Below are 24,209 nucleotides of genomic sequence, written 5' to 3'. Positions count from 1 at the left end.
CCACGTCAGGGAAACCGGGACACACCGTGCCCAGACACCAGGACAGCACCTTCCTCGGGGGCAGCTGGGGGAAGCGGAACCGCAAGGCAACGGCCTCAGCTCTTTGCCGCTGCTCGAGGCGTTCCTGCCCACTCCGCTCTCCAGAGAGCCCTGGGAAGAAACGCTGCTGGGGGCGAGGAGCCAGGGAAGGCGCTGGCCGGAGACCTAGGAGTGAAAACCGCCGCAGGGGAAGATGGCCGCAGCTTGCTGAGCTCGTGTGACCGAACCGGTGACGTGGTCCCTGCCCATGGCCACCTGCACCCAGGAGCAGAAGGGGCTCGGAGCTGCCGAGGCGGGCAGGAGAGCAGCATGCTGGGGGCTGCGGTACCAGCACAGCCCTGCTGAAAGCTTTGCCCTCGCTGCGTTTGAAATGGAGTGGGAAAACATGAAGCTGTGACTAATTTGGGGATTCATGTGCTTTTCATTAGCTGAGCTGGATTATCGCAACAGGGTTTTCTGGCCTCAGCGCAGATTTGGGACCGTGTGGGACCCAAAGTGGGGATGGGTTGAGGCTGGGGTCCTTGGCGAGACCTCCCGCCTCACTGATAAGCTCAAGGGGATGGAGCAGAGGCTGCATCCTGCCCACGGGCGATGTGGTCGGTGCATTTGCGCTTTGGCCAAGCACTGAGCCCTGTGCCCTGCACATCCCGGGAACAGCAGAGAGGGATGCAGAGGAGCCTCGTGTACAGAATGTGCCGGAGGGCTTTGGGGAGGGGAGGGCAACAGCCAGCAGCCTTGGGACCACTCCAGAGCCTGCCTAAATAAATACTTCCACTCCTGAGAAATAATTAAGACCCTCGAAATGCCACTTAGAGAAGAAGGCTGCTCTGCCTGCGCTCCTCATGCTCCTGCTCCAAACACAGAGGCAATTTTCTAGGAAATCAATTACGAAGCCCCATGCTCCCTCTCTCCCCTGAATGTGCAACGTCACTCGGCATCCTGTTGAGCTCATCTGAGATGACAACGTGTTTGGCCACAGCTCAGCCTGGACACTGTTTATCTTCCCAGAGGCTTTTTGAGACTTTCTGAGGACCAATGCAAGAGAAGTCCCGGTAAGAGCAGGGACACAGCAGCACCAGGAGCTTGTCGGGCTTGCAAGCAGGCTCAAGTGCTTTGCCATGCTCGGTCGGCTGGAAAATCCACCTTTCCTGCCCTGCCTAGAAATGCTGGAGCTGCTCGTTAGATCCCCTGGATGCTGATGCACCATCCCAGCACCGACTCTCTCACGGCAGGGTCTGGCCACTCTGCACCGACGTGGGGCCGGGCGAGATGGCGGAGAGGGGAACGCCGGCCGTGCCCAGGAACCTCCTCTGGTGTTTGCAGAGTCTGTCCTGCCCAGACAGATCCTGGGGCTGCCTGTTGCTGAGAGCGGTCCCCAAAAGCCACCACTAGTGCAGCCGCTGCTGCCGGAGCATTGCTAGGGCAGTGCCAGGGCATCACCAGGGCAGAGCCGGGACATTGCCAGGGCGTTGCTGGGGCAGTGCCAGGGCATCACCAGGGCAGAGCCGGGACATCGCCGGGGCATTGCTGGGGCAGCCTCTCCATCAGATGCTGTTCCCCCATTCCCTTCTTCCCTCACAAAGGAAGAATTTCTCTTGGGCAACATCCTCACTAGCCAGCTCAGATTTTTCCTTGGGATCATTTTGAAACAAAACTTTTTGATTTGATTCCATTTGCCCTCTCAGCACGGAGCACTCTCCACTTTCTCTCCCATCACTAATTTATTCCCCCCCTTTTTTTTTTTCCCCTGCCTACCAAAAAGGGGAGGGACAAGTCGGAGGGAAGTGGAGAGGGAACGGAGGATGGTTTGTCTATGTTTTCCAGCCCTCCCGAGCACATGTGGCCGTCCGGGTCTCTGGCACGGGGAGGGCTGCATCCCTGGGACCCTCTGAGCTGCCTGGACCCGCTGTGCCCAGCTGGAGGCCCGACAGCCACAGACATTGCGTGTGACCTTGATTTTCTCAGCAGGAGCAGCCAGTGCCTGGATGACTGCGCCGATGGGTTATGTGGGCCGGGGATTGTGAAAGCCGTTTGTCCGCGTGATGCAACTTGCTGGAGCGTAAGCATCCCCAGCCAAAGCAGGGAGGGCAGGGAGTGCAGTCCTTTCGCCGGTTTCCCCATTCCTTTCCTTTGTCTTAGTGGAAAAAGACTGCGTGGAAAATGCTGGCCCCACGCTGGGCACCCGTCCCCATCTCACCAGGGTCCCAGCTCACCTCCTCGCGAGGTCTGGAGCGCCGCGGGAGCGCTGGGAACGGCAGCCAGGACTCTGCTGGCAGTGGCTCAGCAGTGATGTGTCAGCTCCGTGTGCGCAAGATGCCTCCTGAGTGTACGAGCACACGCGACAAAACGTTTGGTGGGAGCTGGGAGCTGCTCGAGCTGGAGCCACTCGTCCCCCCGGGCCGTCCCGTTCATCCCTGGCTGCTCTGGACACATAGCGAGTGCTGGCGGGGAGGAGGTGAGCTGAAAAGCACCGGTTTGTGGCTGGCATTTGCATGGGAGCAGGTGCTGGGGTGGTGCCTGCCCAGCCCACAGATATTTATCTCTGGGACACGTGGGGCCGGACTAGGCGGTGAGGAGCTGGAGCTGGAGAAGGGCTGTTTGGAGACGTCAGTCTGGGCAGCAGAGCCCCGAAGGCAGTGGCACCCCGGGCAGGCTGTGGCTTTGCCGGCTGGACGAGGGTCCCTGGGCATCCTGCCGTGTTCCTGCCGTGGCCCCGGCTTTCAGGGCTCACAGCACAGTCCCCTGGGCTCGCTTCCCTGCCAGCCAGCTCCCATGGCTGCACGCTCCCGAAGGAAAGAGGAGGACTTACTACAAAAGCCATAGATTAAAAAAAATGGAGAGCTGAGAACTTGGGACCATGCTCTTACATAATTGCCGAGCAATTTGCAATTGCCGGCGCATTAACTGTCCCGAGAACGATCCTGTCCCAGCACCGGCACTTGAGCAAGGAGAGCCAAGCCCGTCTCTCCCGGTTTCCCAGGGCTGGCACTGGGTCGTCACCAGCCCCGGGCAGGGTTCCCCCACGCTTCTCCCAGGCCAGAGCGGGACAGCGCCATGCGCCCGCTGAATTTCCCTCCAGAGTTTTTTGAGGCCACAGAAGATTAACTGGTAACGAAAGTGAAAGCCCAGGAGATCCCATGCGGCTGGCGAGAGCACTCAAGCAGAAACAAGCACACCCAGTATTGCTTCCTGCCCAGCCGCCTCTCCCTGCCACTATACGGCAACCGCCCGCTGCCTGGGGTGCCCCGTCACCCGGGGTGCCCCATCGCCTTGGGGTGCCAGTGCTGCCTGGGAGGTGTTGGGTGTGGGTTGGCAGCTGTGCAAGAGCCTCTCGGGCTGGTGTTCTCATGGCCGCTGCCACCTTTCCCTGTTTGGGGGACACCAGAGGTCCAGGTAGTGCCTTGGTTCTCCTTACAGCTTGCGGGGGACGTGGCGGCTCGGGAGAGGGAGATGCATTGGTGCCCGTTACCCTGCCTTCACTCCCGGTATCCTTGCCCCGTTGTGCGCAAGGCTGCGGCAGCGCTGGGGACCCGGCTGCGGTGCAGACCCTGACCGTGCATGTGGCCTCACGGCATCAGCCCGGGGCCTGCAGCAGGAGAGGGCATCCGGATCCAAACAGGAGTTCTGAGCTCGTTTCACGTGGAGGGCCCGGTGCAGTCGCTGGCCAGAGTGAGCACGAGGCACCCCTGCAGCCGTGTGTGCGGCCACCCGGTACCACAGGGGCGAGGGAACAGGACACCAGGGTCTGGGGAACCCCCATCAGGCAGATGTGGGGAGCCCGGGTCTGGCACAGCAGGCACAGCAGCTGATAAACCCCACGGACCCCGCGATGCCGGGCCGGTGCTCCCATCCTGCAGTGGTCTCCGTCCTCGGCTGTGACACCACCTGAATCCTGCCCGGGCCAGCAGCCGGTGCGGCACCCCAGCGTGGATGTACCTGCTCGAGCGGCTGCTGCGCCGTGCGGCACGTGCAGGGACTGAGGAAACCTGACGGGACTCTGTCATCGGGAGGTAGCTCATGGCTGCTACGCTCATCCCCGCTGGTCTCACCTTTTGGATAACTCCTGTCCCCAGAGGCTCCCTGGTCTGGTGGAGTCCCACTTTCCCCGACCTTGGATGGTGGCCTCCCCCTGCACCCCTGGGCTGGCCGGCACCGCCGGCCCTGCAGCGCGGGAGCTTTTCCCCGTGAGCCCAACCTGAGCCGCTGGAGCAGCCCCGGCACCACGCTCCTCGTGCCGGGAGTCCCCTGCGTGCCTGTCCCCTGTGTTCTGAGTTACCAGAAGGGAGGAAGCTTGCGGAGCCGGCGGGAGCTGGGGCGGTGGCATTACTCATCCTGCACTCGACGGGGTGGGATTTCCTTTCTCTCCTGGTACTCACATGCGAACCCTGGCAGGACCCACATGATTCCCATGGGAAACCCATTCTCCCCAGGCGTGGGAGCCCACGCAGCCTCTGCTCCGAGAGGTTCAGGGCGAGCGGGAGGCAGCCGAGGCCTGCAGGCAGCACAGCACAAAGAAACCATTAAGAAATATTATAGGTGCAACGGGCAGCGCTCGCACCTTCGCTGCAGCCCAGCGGCTGTCCGGGTTGTGCCAAGAGGGGCCGGCCGGCAGCGGGGTGGGTGGGCGGCTGGGGTGGCCACGGGGGAAGAGCCCGTCCCGTGGGCAGGGATGATGGCGAGGAGGAAATGGCCAGAGGCTCGGGGAACCGGGGAGGATGTGGGAGAAAGGAGAGGTGCAGACGGGGGTCTGGGTGCCCATGGGGGCTCCCGGTGCCTCTGGGGGCTCCCGGCCGTGCCTGGTGTTGGGGACCTGATCCCGGTACCGGTGCCCAGTGCTGCAGTGGGCTCCCCCAGTGCCCGTGCTGGTGTTGGAGTGCGATCCCCCAAGCGCGAGGATCCCGTGCCCGGTGGCGGTGCAGGCTCCTGCCGCTGCCCGATCCCGGTTTGGGCACCCCCGTGCCCAGCACCAACGCCTGTTGCTGCTTTGGACCTCCCCGCTCGCCGGTGCCAAACTCCGCTGACAGTTTGTGCCCCGCCACAGCGGGTGCCGAAGCCTGCAAGTGCTTCGGGCTCTGCCCGTGCGCGGTGCCCGGTGCCGTTACCCGGTGCCCGGTACCGGTGGCGCGGCGGGGGGCGGGCGGGGGGCGGTGCCGCGGGGGGGGGGGGGGGGCGGTGCCGCGCGGGCCTGGCCGGGCCGGGCGGCGGCGGCGGGAGGCGGCGCAGGCGGCGGCGGCGGCGGCGGCCGGAGGGGGCAGAGCGGCGGCGGAACCGAGCGCCGAGAGCCGCCGGAGCAGCGGAGCCGCAGCCGCCGCCGCGGCCGCAGGTAGGAGCGGGGCGTGGGGGGGAGACGACACCCGCCATCGCCGCCGGGGTTGGGACCGGGCCCGGGCCGGGCCGGGGCCGCTTTCGCTTTTCCGCGGCCGCACCCGGGCGGGGGGCGGCGGGGCTCGGGGGCACCTGCGGCGGGGGGCGGCCGGGGCTCGGGGTGCGCCTCCCCTCCCCTCCCTCCGCCCGTCGGTAAATATTTTGGGTGTTTCGTAACTCCCGTCCGGGCGCTGCTCGTCGGCGGGGCCGGGCGCGGGGCGCTGCGGTGGCGCCGGCCGGGCCCGCGGCCTCGCTGCGGGTAGAGGGGCCGCGCAGGTGCGGGCAGGGCCGGGCAGGGACGCGGGCAGGGACGCGGGCAGCGAGCGGGGCCGCTCCGGGCGCAGCGCACCCGGGGGTTCGGGCGGGCGGACTTTGCGCGGCCGCCGCGCGGGCCGGGGCGGGCGGCGGGGCCGTCCCGGTGCCGCGGCGCATCCCGGGGCGGGGGCGCTCGTTGCCCGGCGGAGCGGGGCCGGTTCTCGCCACCGCCGGCTCGGGACGGGCCCTGCCTAAGCGGCGGCCGCGGGGGAAGCGCAGAAACCGGCGTTGCGCGTCCCGGCGGGCGGAGAGGGAGGGGGTGGCAGCCCCGAGCTCCAGCCTCGGGCAGGCGGGGGGGGCGGGGGGGGGGGTGTCCGGGCAGGCGGGGTTCCCGCAGCAGCAGCAGCACATCGGACCGGGGCAGCACGATGGGAACGGGGTCCAGCTCGCCGGGGCGGTGGGACACACGGCTCTGCGCTGCCGGGCAGAGTTGAAGGAAAAAGTTGCCCCGTGCGAAGCGGGAGCGGGGACACCCTGGGGGACTGCAGCGCCCGGTGGCCTTTCACCCAGCTCGTGTGCTGGCCGGGGCACGCGGCCCGGTGACTGCGAGCCCAGGGGAGCGGCGGCCACCTGTCCGGTGGGATACGGGAGCTGTCAGGGCTCAGCGCCCAGCCAGCCGACAACCAGGCTCACGCCAGGCCGGGCTCCCGGCAGCTCTTTGCCGTGACACCGAGCGACTCCGGGGCTCCAGCGCCCAGCTCGCATCGGCACTGGGGTGCAGGCATTGGTGCTGCCGAGGACTCCCCAACTGTGCCTCCGCCTGAACTGCTGACGGTAGTAACACCTCTGATGTCAGCTGCAGCGCGGTGCCGGGGCCGTCGACTCGTGTGAACTCGTGGTGAGGCTCGGCAGGAGCCCGCGTGCCCTGCCGTGCGCAGGGGAGCCCCGTGGCAGAGGATGGGGACAGGCAATGACGGCAAGCGATTTGCTTGCGGTGGTTGGGGTGCATTGCCGAGGGGCGCAAGGCACGACGCTGCCGTGGCGGGACCGCGGTGCAGGGCTGTGCGGCTCACCCGTGGCAGGGACGTGGTGCGCAAAGTCTCGCAGGATGTTCCTGGCCCTGGGCTGGCTCACCCCGACATCTGCCTGCGGCCAGGCCTGCATCCCGGCAGTACTCACAGCCACGGCAGGAGCGGTGTGAGCCACAGCAGTCGGCATCCACAGAGGCAGTTGGCATGTGCGCTGTGGGGTGGTCTGGAGACCAGGGCACCAGCCCTGCGCTGCGGGAGCTTTACAGGAGTTTTTCCCCCCCTCATCTCTGTGCCCCGACTTCGGGAGGAAGGCCCTGTGCCTGTCGTGGGGAACGCAGCCCTGCGCTGGCACGGGAGGGCTGGCTGCTGTTGCGGCGCTCTCTCAGTGGCAATTTCCAGCTGAGGTTTGCCGTCGTGCTTCAATGTGTGCGCACCAGCACAACGATCCTGTGCAGGAGGGAGGTTTGCTTGGGGCCCGGCACCGAGCGTGGCTCTGCCCTGTCCGTGTGGCTCCGGTGAGGGGGAGGTGTTGGGGGTGTCAGGGTCACCTGCCTGTGGATGGCTGCAGCAAGCGCTGGGTGCTCCCAAAGCTGTCGGGATCGCAGCCTGACCTTATGTGGCTCCCAGGTCCCCATGGTGCTGGACGTGAGGATGGAGACCGTCTCCCTGGGTTTTATAACCGTCCCTGGAGAGCGGGGATTGTTGCTGGGGAGCACCGTGCTGTGCCGCATGTGCAGCCGCATGGCGGGAGGAGCTCTGGTGCAGGCTGAGAGGTGCCAACAGCCCGTGCCCAAGGACGTGGGAGAGCCGGGCTGGGAAGGGGGTGTGACAGGTGGCTGTCACCTACTCTCTGTTTCATGGCACTTTGACAGCATCCTCCCTTGAGGGGGGTGTTTGCCCCCTGGCAGTTGTCACTACAGCCACCTCGCCAGCTTTGGTGCGCCCGCCTTGTCCCGAGGTTGATGCTTTGGGGTAGGATGAGGGATGCTGGTGCTGGGGACAGGGAGTTGCAGCCAGGGATGCTTGACGCAAAGTTGCACGGAGCCTCTGGAGGGACCTTCCCCTCTCGCTGCAGGGGAAGTGCTGACTCCAAAGCAGCTGTGAGGTCTCTGCCGTGGGGTTTCCCAGCCCTTTCTCGAGTGATAGCAAAACCCAGATACACTGCTTGCGAAAAATCCCTGCTCCTTGTACTCCTCCACAGCGTGGGTGGTGGGGTGGCGAGTGGTGACTGTGCTGTGCTGAGTACAGTAAAGCAACCTCGTCGACTGGGAAATGACTTTATGGTTTGCAAGGAATTACTGTAAGCTGGTCTGTGCTTGACAGGCTTCGCGGCAGCCCCGGGAGCCAGCAGGAGCCCCCACACAGCAGGGCGGCATGTGGGTTGAGCAGGACCTCCCTTGTGTCGGCAACCCCGCCGGTGCCTGCGCTGGGGGCCGCGGTCCCTCTGCCCCGTGGGGCCGCAACGGCTGCCGGCTTCCCACCGCGCGGCCGTGGGCGCTGCCCTCGGAGCGGCCTCCGCGTTACGAGGCCAAACGTACCACGGTGGTGCCTGCCACAGGGGAGCCCGGCGCAGGGCTGCGTGTGCTGGGGGACGGACGCAGGGGCTCGCCAGTCCCCGCCTCGCCGGGATGGATCAGGACTTGGCTCTGCGGCCACGCAGGCGGCTCTGGTCTGGGAGGCTGTGCCGGCTGGGGCTCCAGCATGCTCTGGGAGAAGTAGCCTCGACAGCTGTAATGATTCTGTGGCATGCCTTTCCTTTCATGGGGTGTCTATTTTGCAACCCCCAAGTGTTTTGATCCCGGGAGGAAGGGGGCGGGGGTGTTTACCCTGGCACCGCGTGGCCGGTGCAGGGATCCAAGCGGCGCTGGGCATGCCTGAATTTTACATGCAGCAACAGTTCTAGCAACATCTGCTGGCTGATAAAAGGTAGGCTGCTGCGAACCGCTTCTCCCGCCGCGTTGGGAAACGTCGAGGGGGAGGCACACATGCGAACACGGCTTCCTGGCCGATAGGGCTGAGCCTACTTGCTGATAAAGCAGAATCCACTGATCTAGCTGCACCAGAGGGGCCGGGAGAGCTGGCTGCTCGCGGGCAGGCACGCTTTGTGCCCTGCGTTTTCCCCTAGTGCCAGCTCCTGCTTTCTGCCAAGCCGGGGAGCGATGTGCTGCTGGGCGGCTTCTCGCCGGGCTCAGGTGGCCGCAGCGGTATAGCCGAACCCTAACATGGTCACGACTCGCTCCCTGTTCAAACAGTCACTGGTGAGTTTTGCAATCTCCATTTTCGCTGCAACTTCGTGTCTTCCTGTTGTTGTGAGATGTAAACGCTGGTTTATAGCACAGCTCTGTCGGGGAGGGAATTGGGGAAAAGGCTGGTGCTGGGGTAGAGCTTGAAGAGCCTGCGCGGCATCAGCACGGCCCTGGCCGCCGAGCGGCTGAGTGCTGGGTGCGTGCTCTGTCTGGCTTTTTGTCCCTGTCTCTTGATGGCTGTCTGCAAAGCTTTTAGCAGAGAAAGAGGCAGCTCTCACCGGCGGTGTATCCGAGCCCTTCACGCTGGCTACAACAGCTGTAAAATGATCTCTGTCCTATTTGGTGGTGTTAACGTGCGGCCCTGCCGCTTTCGGGCTGCAGCTCTGGGTGGCACAATTGCCCTGGCCCGGCACGCTCCGTTTATAACCCCGTTAGTCACCTGAGCCCTTTGGAAACGCTTAGGTGCGGCGCTACGCGGTGCAGCCCAGAGGCCGGGACTCCCCTCTGCCCCCGCACCGCCAGCAGCTGCTGCCGCTCCTGGGGCTGCGGAGCGTGTCCCGGGGTGAGGAAAGCCAAAACCCAGCTCTCCCACCTGGACTCGTTTGCATGCATCGGGGATGAACGCTGGGTTTAACCCCTGGCCGGGTTTGACTGTGAGGTTTACCTATTCTGAAAGATTTCTGTTGCAGAAACTATTGATGTTTTGGCTTTTTATTCCCATTCTGACTGGTCCCCCTTCTTGCCAGCATCCCTGGGGGTCTGTGTACCTCCTTCCGAAGGCAAGGCTTTACCCTCCGTCCCTCCTGCTCTGCTGAGCTGGTGCGAGAGCATCTCCCCGTGCAGGGCGGCTGCTGGGGTGCAGACCCTGGCACCCGGAGGGGCAGAGCATGGTGGAGGTGCGGGGGCTGTTCGCGGGATCTCGACTCCTCTTGGTGCCTGACAGCACAGGGCTCGTGCCCTGCCTGCCCCTGCCCGGCGTGGCAGGAGGCCGTGATGCCCGGGAGCAGTTTTCCTGTTGACAGGACGCATCACTGGGCTGTCAGCCCACACCGACGGGAGCCCGGCGCTGTGCCGCAGCCTGCTGCCTGGGCCTGCCCTCGGGCAGGGGTGACAGGGTGCTGCTGGGCTGGGACATCTGCGGTGGCTGGCGGGGCAGAGGGCTGGCGAGCGTTTTCCCAGGCACCGCGCGGGCTCCGCGCTGGCTGCTGTTGGCGGCATCCTCGTGCGCCTGCTTTCGATGTTTGCTCCTGAAGACGAGGGCGTGAGTGTCTGCCCGCCTGACGCGTACACTGCGTCGTCTTGCAGTGTGGTTGGTGCCTCTTCTCCGGGCAGGGTGGTTGGGCAGAGCAGCGGGTCCTTGTCCCACCCCAGGTGCCCGTGGCGTGCAGGCTGGGCTGCGGGACAGCCGTGCCGGCGTTGGGGGAGGCTTCTGCGCCGGCTCCCCTGCCCCATGGAGAGCACGAGCTGCGGCGGGGGGGATGTGGCCGGAGCGGTGCAGCCGGTGCCAGCGCTGCCCACATCTCCCCCGGCCCACCTGGGTCCTGCTCTGCAAATCCAGCCTGGCCGGCGACTGGATTAGTGCGATTGTGTGCGCTCGCTGGAGCGTGGCAGATAAAATGAAATTGTGTCTCCAGACCCCAATCGGGACTAATTCGTCACTGAAATGAGCTTAATCCTCAGGTCCTTCCGACCAGCCCATCCCTCCTGGGCTGGTGCTGGTCTGAGCAGGGATTAGCAGAGAGCCTGGGGCTGTGCTGGAGGCAGCCTCGGTGCGGGGGGTGGGGGGGGTGGGGTGCTGGCACGGGACCGTTAGGACCCCGGGGCATCTGCAGGGTCCCTGGGAGGCGGCTGCTCTGCTTGGCTGGTTTGTTGGAAGGGGCTTCACAAAGCTGAACCAGCTGGCGGGGGCGCGGGGGCTTCTCCCTCGTCCCAGATCTGCCTGGCCCGTTCCTAAGCCTGAAGCTGCTGCCCCCTGGGGCTTTGCTGGGATCCTGTCGCCTCCCTGCCCTTCTCCAGGGCCATGTTTGGGGGGGATGCCTCTTCCCTCCTGGGATGGAGGACGGGGATGGAGCTGGACCCTCCCTGCTGTGCTGGAGCGGGCGCAGCGCACTAGTGCCTGGGGGCTGCACCTCCTGCGGGCGGGTGCTTCACCCTCGGCAAGGTGATGCAGGGGGTTGGGGTGGGTCGTTATTATTGTGGAGGAAAAATACCTTCATCAAGTGCCCTGGCACGTGGCGGCTGCGCATCCCCTCCTGGGCGAGGGCGGGTGCCTGCCCGGAGCTGGGATGCTGTGGGTGGCCAGTGGCTCTGTGCCCACCCCGGGATCCCCCCCACCGAGTCCAGGGGAAGCCCCGGGACCCTGAGGCATCAGAGCTGGCAGCTCCCTGCGGTGCCAGCCCCACAGCCGGTTAATTCGTCTGCTTGGCCCCAGGGAGTCGGGAGTAATTAAAGCTCTGCCCAGGCCTCTCTAATCCTGTCAGTGGGCTTACGGCGGGGGTAGCACCGGTGCTGGCGGGGATTGGGCTCCCTGTGGCGGATGTCCCACAGGATCCACGCTGGACTTGTGCCTGTGGGGGCACACCGTGTGCCACTGCGCGGGTGGGCGTTCGGCTCTGCCGGTATGGCTGCGCGGTGTGTCCTGCCCACCAGTGCCTGGCTCTTGCTCCGGCACTGGCTGCCTGCGGCCAGCTGGGTGGGCAGGCTGCCAGCCCCACGCCGCCCTGCTCCGCTCAGCCCCCGGCCCCCCTGGTGCCCAGACAGACCCCCCGTTGTTCCCGAGCAGCCGCAGCCTCCAGCCCAGCCTGCGCAGGGTCCGACGAGCTCGGCCAGGGTGGTGGCAGTGTGGCCGTGGCCCGCCCCCCCCCCCCCCAACCCCGCTCTGCTGCGGGGACCTGGGTCCTGCCGGTGCTGGTCCTGCTCCGTGCTCGGCATTTGAGGGAATCGTGCCGGGGCAACGCCTGTATCTGGCCGCGGCTGCACCAGGGCAGCTCTCAGTGCATTGGGGTGATTTTTCTCTCTAGGTCCTAGCCCTTGGATTTGAGGGATTTTGCTGGGATTTCGTTGGGTATTTTGGTGGTTTTGGTTTGACGCAGGTTTCTGAGCCTCTGTGGTTGGAAGGGAAAATCTGAAGAGGGGAGAAAAACCGTTCCCAAGGGTGGCAAACACCAGCGGGTGGGTACAGCCCCAGGCCTGCGGCATGAGCCGAGCTGCAGGCAGCCCCCCCGGTTCTGAGCCCCCCCCACCGCTTGTGCAGCGGTGCCGGTCCCCGGCCGGGGCATCTCCACCTGCCTGCGGGGCCGATTTCTCCCTGGGCAGTGTCAGGCTGCGCGTGGGGTTTCCTTGTTCCTGTAACGATGCGAGTTCTCCATTTTTTGCCTCCCGAAGTTGCCGGGAAGCCCGGTTGGTCCCGGCGCTGCCAGTCCCAGTTCTGCCTGCGGGCTGCGGGGGCTGTTACCTCAGCCCTCGAGGGGGGGGCACGTTGTGTTTCCAGAGCTGGCCGTGCCTCTTCCGTCAGCCCCGCGGCTCCCGACCCTGCTTGCCTGGCCCCCGGCAGTTTCCAGCGTGGGCCGGGGGCTCTGGCGTGCCAGGGCGGTCGGCCGCCGCCAGGGCGAAGTTGTAGGCTGTTGCCGCTCTTCTGCGGGAGACAAAACAAAACCCATCAAAGGACCGAGCTTCTAGAAGAAGCTTGCCTCCCGCACCGGGCAGGCACTGCCACCTCCCAGCCGAAAGCTGGAAACCACAGGCAAGCGTGAAACGGGCAAGCCGCCCTGTTCCCATCGCCGCGGCCCTCCGCGCCGGCTCCGCTGCACACCCAGCGTCTGCCAGCCCCGGCCGGCAGCTCTGAGTGGGACCTGGGGGGCCGGGGGGCTGCTCACCAGCACCCCAGTGTTCCCGGTGCGGGCTGTACCCCAACACTGTGTGCTGGGGGGGGGTGTGTGAGCAGAGCGGGGGGGTGCAGGTGAGTCAGTCCCGTCTCCCCCATGCCGAACTCCTGCGGCGGTCCCTGGGGTCCCGTCCCCGGCTGCCCGCGGGGGCTCCGGGGGGCTCAGCCCCACCGACCTGCTGGGGGCAGAGGCTGTGCCCAGCACCGGGGAGGAGTGCGGGGCTGAGCATGGAGGGGTTGCCGGCCCTGCTCCCTCGGCGTGCACCGCGCACGCAGCAGTGGCAGAGGAAGCTGCTGGCAGCCTGGGGCTGGCTGCCCTGCGCAGGCAGCTGACATTTTGGAAGGAAATAGCTGCTCTCTGCTCCTTCCTGTAGCACGCAGCCTGAGAAACGGCTGCCCCGGGAGCCTGGCTTTGCCGGCAGCGCCTGCCTGGAGCTGTGGCCAGGCTGCCCTGGGGCCAGGACGCCAGAGCGGTGCGTGGGGCAGAGTCGTGCACGACCCTGGGTGAGTGCAGCTGCGGAACGGGGCACCCCACGTTGCCGGGGCTGCCGGGGCTGCGGTTCCTGTGCCCTGGAGGAGCCGGGAACCGCGCTGAGCCCTGGGGCTCTGCCGGACCCGCCAAGCCCGTGCCTGGGGGAGTCACCGTCCGGGATGACCCTGGGGCTGTAGGGTCCCTCGGGTGGATGCGGAGCCCTCTGTGCCCCCCAGTTGTGGGGTAGGACGTGGTGCGCAGCAGCGTTCGCTGCCTGCGGCAGGCAGGCCCACGTGCGAGGGTGAGGAGGGTGAGCTGGGGGAGCCCTGGGCAGGGTCCAGCTGAATGGGGCTGTCGGCTGCCCAGGGGCTCCAGCGGGTCCCCTGGGGTGAGCTGGTGTGGGCAGGAGGGCGAGCCATTGCGGGCAGGAGGGGTGGGTGTCTGTGTTGGGGGAACCGGAGCCCTTCTGCGTGCCGAGCGGCTCCTTTCGGCTGCCAGCACCGCCATTCCCATGACCTGGTTGGGGGCCGGATCCTGCCCCGGAGGGAGCCTGCTTGGGGCTGCCCTTCTCGGGGGACGTAGGATTCCTTCCCACTGGGGCTGCCGGGGGGCAGGAGTGGCGCTGGCTGGGGCAGGACCGGAGCCCCCCGGCAGCACCGGCTGTGAGGCATGCAGGGTCCGGCCCGGCGGCTGCGAGCGAGGCCGGCTCTGACCTGGAAGCGATCGAGGGCTCCCGGAGGTGCCGAGAAACCACGTGTCTGTCTGTTTACTGCGGCGGGAGGAGGCAGCCGTGGTGGGCGCAGGGCTGCTGCCTGTCAGAGCCCAGCACCAGGGGCAAAGCGCTGTGCCCCTGCCCAGAGGAGACGCTGCTCCAGAGACCCCCGGGCTGGGAGAGTGCTGGGCAAGGGGCAGAGCGGGAGCCACCGCGGTGGAGGGGCTGCATGGGTCTGGTGTGTGGGGCTGGAGGGGTTAGGGCCAGAGCCCTTTGCCATGGCCCCCCCCCAGGGTTTTGCCTGACTCTTGGCCCCTGCCCGGCACGGAACTGGGCACAGGGCTGCCGTCGGCGGCTGTGCCAGTGCCAGGGCAGGGGTGCCCTGCCCATGGGGATGTCCCCACGGTGGCTGCGTGCTGCAAGCATCCTGCAGCTGCAAACAGCGAGCATCCTGTGAGCATCCTGCGGCGGTGCGTGTGCCAGCCCCTGGGCGGGCGCTGCCCATGTTTGGGTTTTGCCGTGCCCATGGCACAGGGGAAGGCGCCGCCGCTGGCCTCGCCCCATGAGGCATTTCCCTCCTTTTGTCTGCCCGCAGACGTGCTCTGGCTCGCTTTGGCTTTCCTGTAGCTCGTGACGATGGCCGGGAGGTGCCACTGCTCCTGCCACTCTGCTTCTGCCACCAGGGCTGCTGCTGCGGCCGTGGCCCGTCCCTGGTGTGGTCACATCGGGTCCCCTGGCCATCCCTGGCCCCAGCGGTGCTGCCAGCCTCCTCCTGCCTGTCCTCTACCCTGCCGCTGCCTCTGGCTCTCTGGGCACCCCTTTTGGGTTTGTTTCACCCATTTTTGCAGCCTCTTTGGTGGTACCTCCCCATCGCAGCGGGAAGCGGGGCTGTTGGATGCAGAAGTGATGACTGCCAGCATCTCCCTTCCCTCTGCGCCTGCCCTGCCCACGCTGTCCCCACGGGGCTGGCGTCCCTCTCCATGGCACTTGTCCTACCTCCGGGAAGCTGCCGCGTGTGCTGCTTCGCAGGCGATAAGTCACCGGTGAGCGCGTTGCTGTGGCTTGTTGAGTTGCTGCTGGTTAACCGAGCTGTGGTAATGGGTGGGTTATAGCTCACTGCCAGCAAGTAAATGCAAAGTATCTTAAACCACCGCAATTATCTGTCTCTTGCAGTTGTTTGAGCGTGCGCGTGGCCGGCGGCTGCAGCACGACTGACCCGTGGCAGTGCGTGACACTGCAGCAGCGCTGCCCGTCCCTGCCAGGGTGCGGGAGCTACGGGGAGCGCCACGGCTGGTGGGCTGCGGACGGCGCCGGGGGTGGGTAAACGCCAGCAGGCTGGAGCAGGCCCTGTCTGCCCAACCCTGGAGAGGTTTCCTGAGCCAGGCGGCTGCAGGGCTGGGGCGATGCACCGGCGGGGATAACGTGAGGAGGGATCCGGTCCCTGGGTGCAGGGGTGAGACCGTCCCGAGGCTCCAAGGAGGTCCCTGCGAGCGCTCGCCGGCGGTGCTGCCGAGGAGCGTGGTGCTGGGCATGGACCACGCCGGGGCACTGGCTGGGCACAGGGGTGCAGGGCTGCCTGGAAGGGGTGCACAGCTCCAGCTGCACGGTGGGACCGCGGTGCTGTATCTCTTGCTGAAGCAGAGCTGTTGCCCCAGCCTTGCTGGGTCTCGTGGCTGGAAAACCTCGTTTGCTCATGGCAGGCAGCACTGGTGACTTGTACCAGGGCACTTGGGGGCCCTGTGGCCCTTGGGGAAGTTTGGTTTGTCAATCCATGGGTGAGACATGGGAGACAAAAATAAAGTGCTCAGAGAAACACCCACTGTTGCATTGGTGATGCCCGTGGAGGTCATGTCCGAGCCTGGCACGAGTGGTTTTTTTGGGGGTGCGCTTATCCACTGGGGTAGCATGGCCCCGGGGACAGCCCTGCCTTCGGTCAAGGCGTGCGCCGGATGAGCCATAATGCCATCGGCTGCTACGCGGTCCCCTTGTAAAGGCTGACATGATGCTGGCTCGCCTTCTGCTGGGCGCCCCAGCAGTGATGCTCCTGCTCTCAGGCCAGCACCGGCCGAGCGTGGTGTCTGCTGGCTCACCGCAGCAGCAGCCTGAGACTTGTTGCTTAACAACATGCTGGAGTGGAATAGGAAGTGTTTTGTCACCGCGAGATGGGAAGAGATCACCATTTTCTCGATAGGCAGGGCGGCATTTGTTTGCTCTCTATCCGTGCAGATGTCCCCGCTGCTCTGGGAACTTTGGCTGTTTGTGGCACGATGGTGCCGGCGCGGCCGTGGCTGCTCTCCTTGGCTCTGCCGGGGCAGCAGTTCTCACCGATGCCTCTTATCAAGCATCCGCAATTTCTAACTGCCAGCGTGCATCCTGCTGTCGGCCATCCTGCCTTCCCTTCCTCTCCTTGTCTGCATTTTTATGCCTCCCCAGTCCCCTCTTTGCCAACAGGATTTCCAACTCGGTGATTTCTGTGAATGTGGAAACGTTCCTCCCTTTTTATAGGGGAAAAATTCATTTTTAGCCAACTCTCGGTTATTGTTCCTCTTCCTGCGCAGGGGGTGGGTGCACAGGGCTCGGGGGCTCCAGCCGTGGCTGCTCCACCTGGACCTGCTGCCGTCGTCCCCCGCCGTGTGCTCCCCCGGTGTACACCCCTGCCCGCGGGATGGCACTGGCTGCTTTTGAAGCCCCTCGGGCCACCGGCTATTTCTGAGGCTGAACAAAGCGTTTCGGGGAGGGAGGGAGGCGCAGCCCCCGCTGGTGTGGTCCCCAGCTCCCTCTGCTTGTCACCGGCTGGTGCGGTAACCGGATCCGGTCCTGGCCACTTGGCCTTGGGACGCAGCCCAAGGCCTTGCACCCCCGCCAGTACCTCCACACGATGCTAAATCCCAGGTGGTTTGGCGGTGTGTGTAAATGCTATTTATTGCCGCGTTCTTGGCTCGCACGCAAGCCCCCCAGGCCCTCCCTCGTCGCTCATCATCCCGTCACCCTCAAAGACTCGACTGCCAGGTTGTTTCTCCAGGCCCCACCAAGCTGCACATACAGCCGTGGCGGGGGATGCACGGGCTTTTTATAGGCACCGTCCCTGCCCGTCCTTTCTCCCTGCCTGCCGCGGCTGCCCCGTGTGAGCTGGGGCACTGGAGCCGCGTGGCGGGTGGGAGCTGGCAGCGCTCCTGCACGGAGCCAGAGCCGCCCCAAAACTCGCTTTGGGAAGCTCCGCGCTCCGCATGGCATCTCCTCTGCGGTGTTGGCGCACGGGATGTGCGGCAGCCGTGGGACCGGGGACCCGCCGGGGGCTGCGGTGCCGCGTGGGCCCTTGGGGCTGCTCCTGCCCGTCTGCCTGCCCGCGCTGCCAGGGTGCGGGCAGGAGGTGGGGTGAGCACAGGGGGGGCCTCCGCTCTGCGTCACCCTGGATTTCTCACCAGCCCTCCCCCCGGCCCCGTTTCCTCATTTGCGTGGCTGGCGATGGCTGCGATCCCGCGGCGCAGCAAGGGGAAATGATTACCATGTGGAGAGTCAGCGCAGAGGCGCGTTCGTGGCCTCAGACCCATCCCAGGGCTCTTCCTAGAAAAGAGGGGTGACTCAGAGCCGGGGTCCCTTTTCCCTGCTTGACCCTTCCTTTGGCAGCTGGAGGTGGCTCCGGCAGCACCGGAGAATCCGGATGCTCCTGCGAAGGGCTTTGGGAACCTGGAGTCTCCCACGAAGGGCTTGCGGGGGCCGGACCCTCCCACCCAGGGTGCAGCACCCGGCCCTGATGAGCCGTGTCCCCGGCAGGTGGTGAGCCATGGCGGTGTGGATCCAGGCGCAGCAGCTCCAGGGCGAAGCCCTGCGGCAGATGCAGGCGCTCTACGGGCAGCACTTTCCCATCGAGGTGCGGCACTACCTGTCGCAGTGGATCGAGAGCCAGGCATGGTAGGTCAGCGGGGTCCTCGTCCCCGTGGGGGATGCTGGGCTTGGCAGCACCCGCCGTTGGGGTGCCGGCGGCTGCCCCCCTCTGCCGGGGAGCCCCCATGCAGGGCCGGGGCTGCCCTGATGCCGCTGCTCTGCTCTGCACGCGCAGGGACTCCATCGACCTCGACAACCCCCAGGAGAACGTGAAGGCGACGCAGCTGCTGGAGGGGCTGATTCAGGAGCTGCAGAAGAAGGCAGACCACCAAGTGGGAGAAGACGGCTTCCTGCTGAAGATCAAGCTGGGGCACTATGCCACACAGCTACAGGCAAGTGGGGGTCTGTGGGCAGGGGCTGTGGGGCCGGAGGGGTGTCCCTGCCCCACGCCTGGCTCAGGCTGTGCTCTCCCTGCAGAACACGTACGACCGGTGCCCCATGGAGCTGGTGCGCTGCATCCGGCACATCCTCTACCACGAGCAGCGGCTGGTGCGGGAGGCAAACAACGTGAGTGGGGGCCGTGGGACGTCTGCAGCGTGAGGGGGGCGAGTGAACGAGTCCCACAGGATGGGGGGATGCTTGGGGTCTCCAGGACTGGGATGATGGGAGCGGCCCTGAGGCAGCGCCTGCTCTGGGTCCCCACTGTCCCCAGCGCCAGGGTCCCCTTGCCGTGCTGAGCGCTCCCTGTGCCCCGTGCAGAGCCCCTCGCCGGCCGGCACCCTGGTGGACGCCATGTCGCAGAAGCACCTGCAGATCAACCAGACCTTTGAAGAGCTGCGGCTCATCACGCAGGACTCGGAGAATGAGCTCAAGAAGCTGCAGCAGACGCAGGAGTACTTCATCATCCAGTACCAGGAGAACATGCGCCTCCAAGGTGGGTGGGGGGCCAGGGGAGCGCAGGGGCCGGGGCGCTGGCGATGCCGGTTCTAACGTCACGCCCCGTCCCCCAGCCCAGTTCTCCCAGCTCTCCCAGCTGGGCCCCCAGGAGCGCCTGTCGCGGGAGACGACGCTGCAGCAGAAGAAGGCGTCGCTGGAGGCCTGGCTGCACCGGGAGGCCCAGACACTACAGCAGTACCGCGTGGTGAGTGCTGCCGCCCCGGCCCTGGGCCAGCTGTGCCGCCGTCCCCGAGCCCCGTAACATCGTCCCGCCTTGCAGGACCTGGCTGAGAAGCACCAGAAGACGCTGCAGCTGCTGCGCAAGCAGCAAACGACCATCCTGGATGACGAGCTGATCCAGTGGAAGCGTCGGCAGCAGCTAGCGGGGAACGGGGGCCCCCCCGAGGGCACCCTGGACGTGCTGCAGACCTGGTGGGTGCCGGCACCGGTCGTGCCCAGTGGGGCAGGATGGGGTGCTGAGCCTCAGCGCGGTGCTGAGCCCCATTTCCCCCAGGTGTGAGAAGCTGGCAGAGATCATCTGGCAGAACCGGCAGCAGATCCGCCGGGCCGAGCACTTGTGCCAGCAGCTGCCGATCCCGGGCCCGGTGGAGGAGATGCTGTCAGAGCTGAACGGCACCATCACCGACATCATCTCCGCCCTGGTGACCAGGTAGAGGTGGGGGCCCAGCTTGGCTGAGGCACCCGGCAGGGTGGGGGGGCTGGGCTGGGGCTGCTCTGCCCGCCTGCCCCTGACCCCCTTGCCCCCCCCCCCTCCAGCACCTTCATCATCGAGAAGCAGCCCCCCCAGGTGCTGAAGACACAGACCAAGTTTGCAGCCACCGTGCGGCTCCTGGTGGGGGGGAAGCTGAACGTGCACATGAACCCCCCCCAGGTGAAGGCCACCATCATCAGCGAGCAGCAAGCCAAGGCCCTGCTGAAGAATGAGAGCACCCGCAAGTAATGCCCGGGGGGCTGAGGGCGTGCTGGGGGGGGGTGGGACGGGGCTGCATGGGGGGCTGGGGCTGCTGAGGAAGCAGGACCCGGAGCGGGGGGTGCACCCCAGTCCTGCTGGTCCCCCTGACCCTGTGCCTTCCCACGGCAGCGAGAGCAGCGGGGAGATCCTCAACAACTGCTGCGTGATGGAGTATCACCAGGCCACGGGGACGCTCAGCGCCCACTTCCGCAACATGGTGAGTGCTGCTGGCTCCCCCCTCCCGACGCATGCTCCCACCTCCTGTCCCCTCATGTCCCCCTGCGTTCACCTCTCCTGTCCCCATCTGTGTTGCATCCCCGCTGTGTTCACCCCGGTATCCCCTCGTGTCCCCATCTGTCCCTCCATGCTCACTCCTTGTGTCCCCGCAGTCCCTGAAGCGGATCAAGCGCTCGGACCGCCGTGGGGCTGAGTCAGTGACGGAGGAGAAGTTTACCATCCTCTTCGAGTCGCAGTTCAGTGTTGGTGGCAATGAGCTGGTCTTCCAGGTGAAGGTAAAGCCACCAGCCATGTCCCCTCTGCAGGGCCTGGGCCAGCCGTGGGGCACAGATGTGGGGCAGGGCAGGGTGTGAGGTCATGGGGCATCTGTGCAGACCGGGGTGGCCCGGGGGTGTCTGTGGGTGAAGGTGGGCAATGCTTCCGTGGTGCCCCACAGCCCATCCCGGTCTCCTTCCTCCTGGCAGACACTGTCCCTGCCTGTGGTGGTGATTGTGCACGGGAGCCAGGACAACAACGCCACGGCCACCGTGCTCTGGGACAACGCCTTCGCCGAGCCTGTGAGTGCCAGTGCCGTGGGGGGGTCAGGACAGGCCCCATCCACGCCGGGGGGGGCTGTAGGAGTTGGATTCAGTCTGCAGACGGGGAGAGGCGGCAGGCAGAGCTCGGCACTGACCCTGCTCTGTGCTGCCCCAGGGCCGCGTACCCTTCGCCGTGCCTGACAAGGTGCAGTGGCCGCAGCTCTGCGAGGCGCTCAACATGAAGTTCAAGGCAGAGGTGCAGAGCAGCCGTGGGCTGACCAAGGAGAACTTGGTGTTCCTGGCACAGAAGCTCTTCAACAGCACCAGCTCCCACCTGGAGGACTACAGCAGCACCACGGTGTCCTGGTCCCAGTTCAACCGGGTGAGCGGGCTGGGCTCTGTGCTGGGAGAGCCCCGGGGTCCTGCTGTGCTTTGGGACAGGGGCTTTGCTACGCTCACGGTACCAGTGCTTGTGCCGGGGGACACGTCCCTCCCGTGGAGCTGTTTTTTGCTGGAGTGGTGGAAAAACAAGACGGCTGTCAGCTGCAGTGGGGCGGGAGGTGTCACCTTCCTTGCATGGAGGGACACGGGGTGCTCTAGGGCCCACAGACGGGGTCTGTGTCCTCGGGGAGGCATTGCTGGCGCTCCCCTGGGGCTGCGCTGCCTGGCCGAGCTGACCTGTGCCTGGTTTGGCAGCGCTGGCGGGTGTCCCGCAGTCCGGGTCCCCAAGTCTCTGCTGCTGCACCAAACGCTTGTGCTGTTTAACAGCAGCTAAGAGGCTGGAGGCAGGAGTGCTCATTTTCTGGGGATTTCACAGGAAAACCTGCCCGGGAGGAATTACACCTTCTGGCAGTGGTTTGACGGGGTTATGGAGGTGCTGAAGAAGCATCTGAAGCCGCACTGGAACGACGGGTAAGAACCGCCCTGCCCCATGCTGCCTGGCCCCGAGCCCCCCGGCCCTGACGGCTCCGCTCTGCCTAGGGCCATCCTGGGCTTCGTCAACAAGCAGCAGGCGCACGACCTGCTCATCAACAAGCCCGATGGGACCTTCCTCCTGCGGTTCAGCGACTCGGAGATTGGCGGCATCACCATCGCATGGAAGTTCGACTCCTGTGAGTGCACGGTGGGAGTTCCCGCACCGGCCCTGGTCCTGCTCTGGGACTCGCTTGTCTTGTGCCCATGGGGCTGGTGCTGCTGCTCCGGCACCTCCTGTTTTGGCCGGGCAGGCAGGAGCCTTCCTCAGGAAAGGGGCGAGCACGGGAGCCTGCGGGAATGCCTTGGCTGCCCTGTGGGGAGCGGCGCTGCCGTCGCTCACTGCAGCCATGGCCGCATCCAGCCCGAATGCTGGCCTTGGTGGGGAGGACGGACGGGGCCAAGCAGTCCGACCCAACCACGGGGACTTACTCGGGGCCGTATGAAACACGGTGACTCTGTAGCGCTTCCCGGTGCGAGGGGTTTGCATGGGTTGCCTGACCTCATGCAGCAAATTGGCTCGTTATTGTTCTTTGTGAGAGCATCCTTTGGAGGGTCGCGTGGCCAAGCAGCACCACAAAGTCCCATGGAGCCCCCCGTTATCGGGGGGGACCTGCGCCCCACGTGTCCAAATGAGGCCAGACCTGCCTCAAGTTCACTGTGCCTCCTGGCTGATCCAGTCTTCTGGCAGCCTGCGTTTTGTCCTTAAATGTTGCTGGGGGAGGGATGCAGCGTGGGAAATGCTGTCTGATGTTCAGCATGATCTTGCAGCCGATGTCCAGAGCGGAGCCAGGAGCTGCCACTGGCTCCGGGTGTCATTGTGGTCCTTGCTCTTGTTTTCCAGCTGAGAGGATGTTCTGGAACCTGATGCCTTTCACCACCAGAGACTTTTCCATCCGATCCCTTGCCGACCGCCTTGGGGACCTCAGTTACCTTATCTATGTGTTCCCCGACCGGCCCAAGGACGAGGTCTTCTCCAAGTACTACACGCCGGTTCTCTGTGAGTCCACGCCAGGTAGCGCTGCCCCTTCACCCCACGCGTATCGCTCCTTCGTGTATCCCACTGGGGTGGAGCTGGGGCTGACAGCATCCCCCCGCCCTGGGGCCGCATCCAGCCTCGCAGGGGCTCTCAGCTGGCCGTGCGTGAGCCCTCAGCCCCGCCGCAGGCTTGCGACATGCGCCGGCAGCTCGGGGCCTTAGTGCTGCCTTCTTTCCTCCAGCTAAAGCCGTGGATGGATACGTGAAGCCACAGATCAAGCAAGTGGTGCCAGAGTAAGTCTGACCCTGAACACAGACCCTGCGTTGTCCCATGGGATCGTTCCCGGCGAGCTGGCTGGGGCGGCCGGCAGCACAGGGCACCTCTGCTCTCGGGCTCCGACACCACCACTGGCCACGTCGGTGCTGGGGGCTGAGGAATGTGGGCCTGTGGCCAAGGCAGGGCCGCGTGTTCCCCAGGAAGGCGGACCCCCCCCCCCCTCGCCGTGCTGCCACCCAGGGGGCTGGGGAACCTGCAGGTTGTCGCTGTTTGTGGGTGTGGGGTTTGGGTCCCCTGCCCGCACCCCATCAGCCTTGGGAGATGTCGGTTGGAGGCAGTGGGAATTCCTGGAGCACAACTTCACCCCGGGGGAGCCCGTCCTGTCCCATGTCAGCACTCACAAGCCCCCCACCCCCTCAGGTTTGCCAGCGCATCAGGTGATTCTGCCCCTGGAGGTGCCACCTACATGGACCAGGCTCCCTCGCCCGCCGTCTGCTCCCAGCCCCATTACAACATGTATGCCCAGAAGTAGGTATCACGTCCCCCGTCCCCATCCGGCCGCAGCTGGTTCCCCTCCCTCACCCCCTGCCTCCCGCAGTCCTGACGCTGTGCTGGACCCCGAGGGGGACTTTGACCTGGACGACACCATGGACGTGGCGAGGCACGTGGAGGAGCTGCTGCGGCGCCCCATGGACAGTCAGTGGATCCCCCACGCCCAGTCGTGACGGGCGAGTGCCCGGCCCCCCGGCCCCGGCACTGCGGGGTCTGTGCTGTGTTTGTGTCTCTGTGCCGGGGGGGCAGCGGGTGGGCCCTGCCCCGGAGATTTGCTCTGTGCTGCCCCAAAACGCAGGCTGGCGTCCGGCTCTTTGGTGTTTATGCCCTTGTATAAACGGCAGCGGATTTGTCGCATGGTTTTCCTGTATGTTCCTTTTAAGAGGCCCAGCTTCGGCTTTCCGCTTCTGCAAGCACCGGCCCCGCAGCCACCCTGCTCCCCACCAAGGGGCTGCTCGGGGCGGGGGCCGGGGGTCTGGCCTCAGGTTTGCTTTCGCAGTCGTCACTAAGAATGTACGTGTCGCCTTCTTGTTCTACCCCGTGGCTCCGTTCCCAGGGGTGTGTGGGCACACCAGGCTCTGGCATGGGGCAGAGGGGGGGGTCGGCTGGGGCTTCCCCCCCCAGCCCATGCTAGTGCTCTGCTCCACAGCGGCGGGGTCCCCTCCCGGACCTCGTCTCCTCCTCTGGCCCCCCAAGGATGCGGGAGCCCCTTTGGCTCCCGGCCTCGGCATCCCCCTCCGGAGCCAGTGCAGCATGAGGGAGGCAGGGTGCGAGGGCACCCAGCAAGGGCGGCTGGGCACTGCGGGTGGTTTGGGAGGAGTGGAGCCCTCTGTCCCCCCCGCCTCTCCCCTTGCCGTGGCCGAGAAGCTCTGGGGTCCTGGCCATGTTATTTTTCTACCACAGAGTAAATAAAGCACGGACTATTTTTGTAACACAAAA

General features: G+C 65.8%; 2 protein-coding genes across 6 annotated transcripts; both read left to right on the top strand.

The window, feature by feature from the left end:
- The first annotated feature begins 1,070 nt into the window (after window positions 1-1,070).
- LOC129195201 (uncharacterized) lies at window positions 1,071-15,326 on the top strand. Its single transcript, XM_054801040.1, has 4 exons — window positions 1,071-1,091; window positions 2,008-2,098; window positions 2,179-2,645; window positions 15,176-15,326. Exons 1-4 carry the CDS (start codon window positions 1,075-1,077, stop codon window positions 15,324-15,326), a joined length of 726 nt encoding a protein of 241 aa, XP_054657015.1. The 5' UTR covers window positions 1,071-1,074.
- On the top strand, window positions 5,220-24,209 carry LOC129195410 (signal transducer and activator of transcription 5B). Of its 5 annotated transcripts, none has more exons than XM_054801393.1 (19): window positions 5,220-5,362; window positions 17,777-17,914; window positions 18,063-18,219; window positions 18,305-18,394; window positions 18,587-18,761; window positions 18,838-18,968; window positions 19,044-19,195; window positions 19,278-19,433; window positions 19,541-19,720; window positions 19,866-19,953; window positions 20,126-20,248; window positions 20,438-20,530; window positions 20,667-20,873; window positions 21,309-21,403; window positions 21,473-21,603; window positions 22,308-22,463; window positions 22,684-22,735; window positions 23,139-23,246; window positions 23,317-24,209. In XM_054801393.1, exons 2-19 carry the CDS (start codon window positions 17,787-17,789, stop codon window positions 23,441-23,443), a joined length of 2,349 nt encoding a protein of 782 aa, XP_054657368.1. In that variant the 5' UTR covers window positions 5,220-5,362; window positions 17,777-17,786; the 3' UTR covers window positions 23,444-24,209. The 5 variants fall into 5 exon arrangements, with proteins under 5 accessions (XP_054657368.1, XP_054657363.1, XP_054657364.1 ...); XM_054801388.1 differs by having other exon boundaries at window positions 22,308-22,478; XM_054801389.1 differs by lacking the exon at window positions 5,220-5,362 and adding an exon at window positions 5,602-5,679 and having other exon boundaries at window positions 22,308-22,478.

The sequence above is a fragment of the Grus americana genome, chromosome 22, assembly GCF_028858705.1.
Source record: "Grus americana isolate bGruAme1 chromosome 22, bGruAme1.mat, whole genome shotgun sequence".
Lineage (NCBI taxonomy): Eukaryota > Metazoa > Chordata > Aves > Gruiformes > Gruidae > Grus > Grus americana.
Note: the sequence above shows the minus strand (reverse complement) of the source record. Positions and strands in the feature narration are given on the sequence as shown.